Source organism: Stigmatopora argus, chromosome 11 (assembly GCF_051989625.1).
Source record: "Stigmatopora argus isolate UIUO_Sarg chromosome 11, RoL_Sarg_1.0, whole genome shotgun sequence".
In the NCBI taxonomy this organism is placed as follows: Eukaryota; Metazoa; Chordata; class Actinopteri; order Syngnathiformes; family Syngnathidae; genus Stigmatopora; species Stigmatopora argus.
This window is the reverse complement of record NC_135397.1, coordinates 1732608-1742781: the sequence shown is the minus strand read 5'-3', so window position 1 is coordinate 1742781 and position 10174 is coordinate 1732608. Positions and strand designations below refer to the sequence as shown.

Here is a 10174-nt window from a genome sequence, read left to right as displayed (position 1 = left end):
GATTTTGGTTTTGTGTGTGGGGGGCCGGGGGGGAGGGGGGGTGCAACCTGTCTGCAAATGAGCAGAACCTATGTACACACACACACAAATGCACACTTTGCCTATGAAAGCCAACAAAGAAACACACAGTGAGCTAAACCGCTCAACTAAACTTATTAAAACCAAGGGTGTCAGACTCGGGTTGGTTCGCGGGCCGCGTTAACGTCAACTCGATTTCATGTGGGCCGGACCATTTTAGAAATAATATTTAGATTTTTTTAAATAAATGGATTAAAAGAACTGGATTAAAAGCCCTGAATATTCAGTTTTTTTAATAGATCTAAAACAATGTTTATTTTAGCTTTTTTAAATAAATTTTTAGATTTTACAAATGATTTTTGAACTAAAAACACAGAATTTTTTAAAAAAAAATTACAATTATTGATTTAAAAGGGGAAAAATCAGGAAATTTAATGTACATCTATACTCTTCATTTGAATTTGATCCTAAAACAGAAAGTCGGCACTCATGATTGACTTTCCCAGGCCACACAAAATGATGAGGCGGGCCAAATTTGGCCCCCGGGCCGCCACTTTGACACATGTGAAGTAGACCAACTAACCAGGTCAACTATTTTTCTCATATAGAAAAGTTCATAAAATTAAAAAATGTATATATATCTTTTTAATAATCATAGTTTTAGTTAATGTTTTTGATCAAATTTTAGTAATTGGCCTTTTTATTCCTAAAAATACATAGAAGCAATATTAAAAAAAAAAAAAGATAATGTATACAATTTTAATTAAAAAAATGGCGTCCACACATGCGGAGTTCACATGTTGTTTTTTTAAATGTCCAAAAATAGTCACATTTTCTTGGGCCAGATGTTAAAGTTGCATGAAAAAAACTTGATAGTCCACAGTAAGAAAAGTTGCCCGTGTAATTGAAAGAAGTTTCAAATAAGACATTCAATCATTCCAGCGACCATTTTGAAGCGTTCCCTTCTATTAAAGTTGTTTCCCTCCCCGTCCTTGGCGTGACTGCTTTAGGTGGGCTTCGTTCGGGCCTTGACCGTCATCTGCCGGCTCCATTAGCCACGCCGGTGCACAGGAGGTGACCCAGAAGAGGCCCACGTCCGCACGTTGGACCATGCTGGCTGCCGAGCGCCGCCGCCGCACGGCACACCTTCCGCGTTCGGACTGCAGCTGCTCTTGTCCCATCTCCCGTGTGCGTATATTTACAACCCCCCCTGTCCTCACTTTAGCTGAAGGTCTGACCGCAGCTGTCCTTACCTCTCTGCGCGTCTCCTGGGCTGAGGTGACCCCTCTGTCTCTTCAAAGCCACCCCGGATGACGGGCTGAAGGGGGCAGCTTCTGCTTCTTTCCAGCTTTGGGAACTGGGGCTGGAGTTGAGATAGGTATGTAGCCTTGTGCCACACAAATATGTCATGCGTGTTTGTGTGTGTGTGCGTGTGTGTGTGGCAGGGGGGAGGCAAAGACGGGAGGTTTGGGAACGAAGAACGCGCCCCCGACTTATCACCGACGACATGTTGAGTTGCACTGCTGGTCAAGTTTTGTCAGCAAATTATAAAGGTATCGCTGAACGAGGCCTGCACACCAGGCTTAAGTTGGGCCTACATTTTGGTGCATTTCTCAGCTTGAACAAAAAGATCAAGTCGCTGAAATAGTGCAGTAATCCCTCGAATATCGCGTCTTCACTTATCGCAAATGCACTACTTTGCATTCTTTTTCCCTGCCATGAATTATATAAAAAAAATTAATTAACGGAAACCACTTTTGCTACTAGAACTGAAGAAAAAAAGTTATAATAGGGGTGATCCTACTTTGCGATTTTTCAATTATCGCGGCCATGTTTGGTCTACATTACTCGCGATATTTGAGGGATTACTGTGCATCTCGATCATTTTAGGAGTTGAAACATGATGACATGTTGAAATAAATGGAGGAAACTCATTTGTTTTCATGCATTTATTCTTCTTCGGTACTTTACAAGAGTCGTGGGGGTGCTGGAGCCTAGTCTAGCTAAAGGTGGACCTTGAATTGGTGGACAGCCAATCACAGGGCATAATATATTGACAGTAAATCCATTTTGGCATTGATTAATTCTGTTTCACTGCCATTGACGACAGTAGACGTCCAATCCAATTTGACTACTACGGTAAAAAGGAGCCTAAAGTGCGGTGACTCTAGTCCCATGTACAAATTCATTGTTTTATTCATCATTGCACATGAAAACTGCAACTTTTCTTATTTTATATCGTAGGGAAATGATAGACTAGCTTGACTAGTTTCGATTCGATTTTCGATAGTTTTTTATGTTGTCGTTGGTGAACTTCTTTCTTCCACTTTTCGAAGCTCGGAAAACTTTCAAAGGCGCATTCATCAACTTTTTTATCGTCCGTGATTTGTGCGCCGTAACACGTAATATCACTACGCCAGCCGGCACCTTCACCAAGTTTGCCGCTCGGAAATCGAACGTATCGATCTGCCGGTATGCGATTTCTTCAACGTTTCGATCCCAGGCCGATCATCATCGGAGAATTCAGGGAAAAGAGTCTGAAGAAAACAACAAGTTTGACGGTAGGTGGGAAGATTGATTCGGAGACCGGCCGCTTCACGGTCATGGTCACGGTCATGGTCACATCACGAGAACACGAAAAAAGTGAGGGAAAAAAGTAGGCAATTGGAGTACCGTCGATTTCAGAATCCACATATTTATGCGAGTAATTGTTATCCCAAAAGAACCTTTTGCAAAAACAAGTATTTTAGATGATATTTGACCGCGCCGTGTGAAGATTTGGGTGACGTCATAAAGAGTCGACGCTCAGGCAGGCACGGAGGTTCAGGAACACAACCCATTGATAAATAAAATAATAATCATGATAATTAGCTCTTATTTGGCATATAGTCATATTTTCTCTTCACTTAATATACAACACTCTTAAAGTAATCATTCTGCTGTCTTATTTCAAATTTCAAAAGGCTTGTGAATCCTCAAAAAATTACCCATGTTTACAATTTAATCTCAAAATGTCCGCCCACTTTATTATTGTTCTTTATTTAGTCATGCGCTGATCAGAACACAAGCCCGGCTCAGATGATAAAATCACAGTCTGTCGTATCATCAGTCGTTCCATAAATACATGCGTCATGAAGTGCCGTGATCTCATCGAAAAATTAAATTAAAAAGCACACTTTGTCCTCTTTTCCATCAGCAATATTGTGGCTAATGACGATTTCCCACAGAACATTGAATGACCATTCAGGGACCACTGCGTAGTACGTCTCGTTTTTTTTTTTTTTTTTTTAAGGGCTTCATTTTAAAACAACTTCGATTCTTTTATCTCTTTGATCGGTGACCAACGAGTTAACTAGACTTTAGGTGTCTGAAGATGTTACACTAGCGAATCTCGCGAGATCTGCCTCGCAGTTCCAACGAGGTCGCGCGGGATGTTGGAATGAGATGACGATGATTCGCTCGTGTGGTCAGTGGTGAACGTCCAGCCCAACTCGGACGCCGAATACGCCGAAGGTAGGACGCAAAACTGGCTTTTTGTGTTTATTTTGGTTGTCTTTTTAAATACTGTTGGCGAGCTATAACGAGAAGATAAACGACGTGGCGAGGGTCTCCGCGTGACGTCAAGTGCTTCCCCGAAAGTCAAAACAAGATGTTGCTGCGGTAAAAACCGTGACCATTGCACGAGGAAAGACCAATTTTGGAATTGGATCAGCGAATATGCCAAATATTACACGAAGAGAGCTTGCTTTAAGAGGGGGAGCAAAAAAGAGAGGAAAAAAACATAAACACTAGGGCCGCACCTGCTCCTTCAGGTACACCTAATTAGCCATGTCCGTCTGAAGTCGTTAGCATGACAACGTGGCTAGTTACGCTAGTGGTATGCTAATAGTGGACGAAAGACGTGGATGTGTTGTTTGTTATGGTGACAGTTGAAGGGTGCGTCATTTCGCCGGCCACTGACGTCAATGAGAAGTTGTTCGTCATTATGGAAGCTTTCTAAAATGGAGGTCCAACTGAGTTATGTGAGGTCTGAACTGGGAGGTTTGGCAGAAAAGGATCATGTCTTACTGCCATGGTTGGGGATGAGATACCAATCCATTGGACGTCTATCAATGTCCATTGTAGCTAGCTAAGGAGGAGCTGTGAAGGTATAGTTTGGAGTGCAGGATTTCCTTACTTTTTATTGAGCCAAGTCACACAAGCGATTTATCATTTTTTTTAAATTAGTATTTTTTTGCGGTTTTAATGACGTTTTTCCTCATCCATCACGTCTTTGGCAGGTCAAATACATGTGATGTCATGTTGAAGTCAGGAGATGGATTTTAATCAGTGGGCAAATAAGGCATGTGGTCGATTATTTTCGATATGAAAGGGAAACAATGTCTCATTGGACCAATAAATCATGTGTATTTTTTTCCCATTTACAATGATATAATCTGTCCATATCTCATTCCATTGCAGAATTCTGGTAAATGAATGAAGGCCCTTCTAAAAACGACACTTTTGAGAATTTGGAGTAGTATCTTGATATATGACAATTTTGAGATATTGTCGCATTCCTCTTAATTTGAGTGAAATTTAGCAAATGATCGCAATTTTTAAGAGTTTTTTTTTTCCTCTGGCGTCCCCGTCAAGGTGACGGAGAGTGCCATTGTAAATGTCGCCTGGCACGTGCTTTCCCTGGCACGGCCGCTGCATGCCGGCAGTGCATATCGCCATGGCAACCGCCGGCCTAGTGACAGGGGCTCCCCTCGCCCTTCATCTCGGTCTTCGCCACTCTCTTGAGCCCCCCCCTCCGCTAAAGCGCAGTATGGACCGGGCATCCGGCAAATGAAAGGAGACATTTTTACGACGTCTAGTTTATTAGCCTGTTACCCACTAAGCCGCGTGCGCGCCAGGGCGTGCTCCCCGGCTTAAAGCGCCACGGCGCGCTCCCTCCCCGCGTCTCGCGGATGCGAGCTCATCCGAATAGCGATGGGCCGCGCCCGCCCAAAGCGACGGCTCGGGCGCCGTGGCGCTAATCCCCGACGGAAGCGGCGGCGTGGCGCCGTCGTTGTGTAATACAGCGTAGCGTAGCGGGGTGCGTTTGAGGTGAGCGCGACAGCAATGCGGGGGAGAGTCGGCACACAGATTTTGGCCAGTAAGAGAGAGTGTAACTCTCTGTGTGTGTGTTTCCTTTTTTTATTATTATTATTTTTTTGGCCGAATGACTATTTATAGCCCATAGCCTGCTGTACTCCACATTCCCGAGATGCTCTCCCACACGCCGGCCTCCACGCATCATTTGACGTGCAGGAATAACGCAGCCCGCTTTATATAGATGAATGAAGGAAGCAGACGTTTGTCTGGAGTGTAACATCCGCTTTGGCTTTACTTAACGGCGCCCTCATTTAGGAAGCGAGTCGGGGAAGCGTTCCCTTTCGCCGTTTTGTTTTGGTACTTCCCCAATGTGAACACGTGATGATGACAAATTGGCAGCCATTGCGTGGTTTTCACTGCATTGGAATCGCGTGAGAAAATATATATTTTTAAGTGGTAGGTCATTGGAGGCGATGGATGGTTAATACGTTTTGACTGGGAGGGTTGGCAGCGATCATTCGATCTATTTGATCGATATCTAGCGACGTTATAAATGTCAAGAATGTCCAATTGAGAGCTTGATTGAATACATTGCCATAATTGTTATATAAATATGTTGGTTACATGTTGTTTTAGTGATTTTTGTAACAGGTGACTCTTCAGTTACTTTCTGTGAGGATGCGTTAGCAACACAGTTAGCATCTTCAAAAAAATTAATAAGCACAGCTGGACAAATGTTTTAACAGACTTTTTACAGTGGATAAAAAAAACAATAGCCACTTGTTGGTGATTTATTAATTCATCTGTGGCCCTTGACGGTTATAGATGTCCAATCTATTTGGACTAGGAGATCTGCGGTTCGATGACCGCCAACTCCCCCAGTCCAAATCAATCGGACATCCATCGCCGTCACCGGTGCTAAAACGCGATATTTCCACGCCAGGTGTCCCGCTTCAAGCGGCTTTGTCGACTCAGTACGCGGGATCCTTAGCTAAGCCCGACGACGGCACGGAAAATAAATGTCTTGATTCCATTTCACGCCCGGGTGTCATTTCCTTCCCAGGCTGAATCACTGCCGGCCAGGAGGAAGCTCTGGAGAGGAAGCGGCGGCGGCGGCGGCGACCAAGGTAGAGGTGAAGAAGAAGAAGAAGAAGCGGCGGAGGGCGAGGAGGGAGATAAGCCGCAGCGGGAAGCGCCGCCGCCACACGCGTGCCTCCAGTATTTGGCGCGTCAAGGAGAGAGTGGCTGCGCCAACGGCCGAGGAAGGAAGGGAGGGAGTGCCACGCCAGGCTGGGAGAGTCCTCCTCCTCCTCCTCCTCCTCCTCCTCCTCCTCCTCCTCCTGCCCGGCGCTCTCTGTGGAGCAGGCGTGTACGCTCACGCACTTGGCGCCAAGGAACCATGAGCGATGTCACCATCGTCAGAGAGGGATGGCTCCAGAAACGGGGTGAGTGACAACATCCCTCCCTTTTTTTTTTCCTCGTTTTTTTCTTTTTTTGCATTTCGTCCCCCACGTGCCGCTTTGCGACGTGTCCGTCCGTCGCTCACGGCGCGTTTTGCACGTGTGGCTTTCTGACGCCGGCTCGCCTGGCCGCGTCTCCATCGGGGTGTGTGGGAATGCGCGACGTTAGCTTGCGCTCGTTAATTCGCTTGGGATTCCGCGACATGGCTGGTCTGAGGCGGGTAGGGCTGTGACACGAGGTTGAGAGGGTTTAAAGGGGGCTTTGGGGGGGTGACACATCCTGTTTACGGCCTCAGTCAATGCAAACACGAGGGAAGTGAGTTTTGAGGAGGGAGGCCATGTTGGAAAGATGCTACTTGTCCTTTCTGTTCAGGGCTAGCTTGCGACTTCAATTGAATTCAATACTTTTGTTGTCATTCTACAACTACAATGAGATTTAAGATGTATATGCTGTATGTTTTCTCTAGCTAGACTTGACCATTCCACAAACTAGGGCTGTCCCCATACTTTTTACTTCCGATTTGATCCGATTTTTTTAACCTACGTTTAGACGAAAAAAAGCAGTATGACGAATCGATGGCATCATCCTTTCGGCATTGTGGAATACTATAGGTTGTCATTATGTCTGTTTATTTCTGGGTTCCCACATTGCATGAAAGGACGGTCCAATAGGAGATTGTAAATTTCTCAATAGTGTGAATATAAATAGTTCTAAAATAATTGAATTCAATCAGAAAACCCCCTAAACTTAGAGACGCAGTATCCGCATAAACTGTGATCGTTTGCTATGAACGCTCATGATTGTGTCCTTTTGACTGGGAGGTCATTATTTAGTTGTTTGTCGCCCTTAACTCTTACACTGCCATAGACAGTCGTAGACATCCAATCCATTTCGATTGTAAAGGCCGGTTCGGTTTGACTGGATCCATTGGAACTCCCCGTTAAAACCAGCCAATCAATTCAATGGATACACTCCAAAGCAGCGGTCGCCTTTTCTCATTTCAAGTGGGAGGGCCCGATTGAAAACATTAGTATTTTTTTACTCTGACGCACTAGGTAGCTCGCGGACAGGTGATTGGGGTCCACTGCTCTAAAGGGCTAAGCATAGTCTTGCAGAACTTTTTGAAACCTTCTGTGGCATTTTGCGATCAGGAAGTGACGGGATGCGCGTAAGGAGGCTCACGTAGGCCCGCTCTGTTGCACGGGGAAAGTGGTCCTCCGTCCATGGCATGAGGCGGACCCTCACGTGGACGCTTCGTGGCGCACCGCCGCCATTCTCAGACGCTCGTTTGCGCATATTAAAAAGAAACGCGTCGCCTATAGTCACGACGGCAAAAAGAAAGAAAGCCGAGGGGACCCGACTCCGTGGGAGGAATGCCAATGTCGGACCGCGTCTTGTGCTCCATCCTGTCGTCTCGTGTGCCTTCGGGGCGCCGCTGACTCACCGTCCCGGTCGTGATACAGCAAAGACTGCAGTCTTAGTCATTAGATGATGACAAGGACGCTCTCACGGCCAACCTTTTGGAGCTTCAAACACGTCTTTTTGTCGCGTTTACGCAAGTCGGAAGGCTCGGCTATTCCAATAATGTTCACGGCCGACGTCGATGAGAGTTTTGACGCGAAACAGTCCTAATTTTGCCGACGTATGTTTTGATGGCGACTAAATCTCTTGCTAACTAGTCCGCGCAGCCCTTTTTTCCCAGAGATTGCGTTAAGGTTTCAGGTCACGCGTCCTAATCATCTTTTTATGGAGGAGTTTTACGGCCCGCCGAGATTTATAATGACATCGTCGTAAATTTTGCGCGGAGGCCCGCCGTAAATTTTCACAGGTTGAATCGGTGGTCTGTTCGACGCCGTCCAGTAAGCCGGATTTTGAATTCGGTCCTCCATTTACCGTATTTTCTCGCATATAAGCCGTATTTGTCGCTCAAAAAATGATGACTGAATCGAGGGTACGGCTTATACGCGCACAAATTAGATTTGACATGCACGAAACTGCAAATTGACAAAGATGAAACGGCATAACGCAAAACAATGCGGCCGATGAGGTCATTTATTTCAAATGAAAGTAAAGATAAACAGATAAAACGCTAAACTAAATGTATTCTGACGTCTATGAACGAAATTCAACAAAAAATCTTGCATAAAATGTGAAAAAACTCCCGTGCAATCCAGCAGACCATCCTTTCGATTTATACGATATCTCAGAAATACCACGTTTTATTTTCCCTTCAAAGTAACACATCTGTACTCCCTATTAAAACCACGAATATGGAGGTCTTGTATGAGAGAAATTGTAAAATTCTACGATTTTAAGGAAATTTTAAGGATACGGCTGATACGCGGAGCCGGCTAATATGCGAGAAAATACGATATTTGATCCGATTTGCCATTGTAGCAAACAAAGTGAATGACGCCGACGCCCCCCAGACGTACTTTAAAATGCGCTCATCAGCAAACATGGCGGCCGGTGGCTGTGACAGTAGTCTCAGTCGCTTCTATATATTTTCCCCCTGTGCTGTCCCAAAGCTGTCACTGCAGCAGACAGTCGATCGCGGAGGCGCACTTGACGTTTTTCACTTGGGCGGCTGCTTTTTTTCCCCGCTAGGTCAACATAAAACCCGCGCACATTGAACTGATTGGACGTCCACTCCGTTTTGTCTGATTAAATATGGCATTTTACATGTGATAAGGAATAAGTTAGCATGTGTGTTCTTATACTGGATTGGACTACAGGTACACATTTTGAAGTATTTTCTGCAGGACTGTGTAAAATATGGGTGTTTACCGTAGTCCACAGGTGTCAAAGTGGTGGCCCGGGGGCCAAATCTGGCCCGCCGCATCATTTTGTGCGGCCCGAGAAAGTAAATCATGAGTGCCGACTTTTTTTTTGGGATCAAATTAAAATGAAGAGTATACATGTATATAAAATTTCCTAATTTTCCCCCTTTTAAATCAATAATTGTATTTTTTTAATCCATTTTTTAAGTGTTTTTAGTTCAAAAATCATTTTGGAAAATCTAAAAAAATATATAAAAAATAGCTAAAATAAACATTGTTTTAGATCTATAAAAAACTGAATATTCAGGGTTTTTCATCCAGTTCTTTTAATCCATTTATAAAAAAAAAATCTAAATATTATATGTAAAATGGTCCGGCCCACGTGAAATCAAGTTGACGTTAAAGCGGCCCGCGAACCAACCCGAGTCTGACACCCTTGCCGTAGTCTGTCCTCTTAGCGAATTGCTTTTGCACTCTCGTCTCATCATTTCAGTTCTCCCTCGGCGTCTCGGCCTCTTGGGGAGTTGTAGCGTCGCCGCCGTAAATATCCAACGGCGCTTCGGGGAAGTTCAGCGGGTGCACTGCAGCCACGCGGCCATTTTGGCTGGGCCAGTTCAGCGAGTTCGCTCTCTGGCTGGCACGCCGGCCACGTCAGGTGACGGTGCCAGGTCTCCGACATCCACCGTGCCGTCCCCCCGCCTCTCCTCTCTCCCTCTTTTACGTCTCCTTTTCCCCATCCACGGCGTTTCCCCGAATCGCAGGAGGCGGCAGACGGGCGGACACTGAGGGCTTTGTCGCGAATGGCGTTCTCTCGCACATCCGGAGGAAGCGTGGCT

General features: G+C 45.4%; 1 protein-coding gene and 1 long non-coding RNA gene across 3 annotated transcripts in view; both read left to right on the top strand.

The window, feature by feature from the left end:
• The first annotated feature begins 997 nt into the window (after positions 1 to 997).
• LOC144084582 (uncharacterized) lies at positions 998 to 1952 on the top strand. The gene is made up of 2 exons (XR_013303853.1): positions 998 to 1396; positions 1464 to 1952. It is a non-coding gene; the product is annotated as an uncharacterized LOC144084582 (long non-coding RNA).
• A 456-nt stretch (positions 1953 to 2408) lies between these two features.
• LOC144084581 (RAC-gamma serine/threonine-protein kinase-like) overlaps positions 2409 to 10174 on the top strand; it is a 33001-nt gene continuing 25235 nt past the window's right edge. Inside the window, exons 1-2 of one of the 2 annotated variants that reach the window (XM_077613156.1) lie at positions 2409 to 2579; positions 6161 to 6542. In XM_077613156.1, coding sequence (XP_077469282.1) covers positions 2493 to 2579; positions 6161 to 6542 — 469 coding nt within the window. In that variant the 5' untranslated portion in view covers positions 2409 to 2492. The remainder of the gene's footprint in view (positions 2580 to 6160; positions 6543 to 10174) is intronic. The other variant, XM_077613157.1, reaches the window with a different exon arrangement.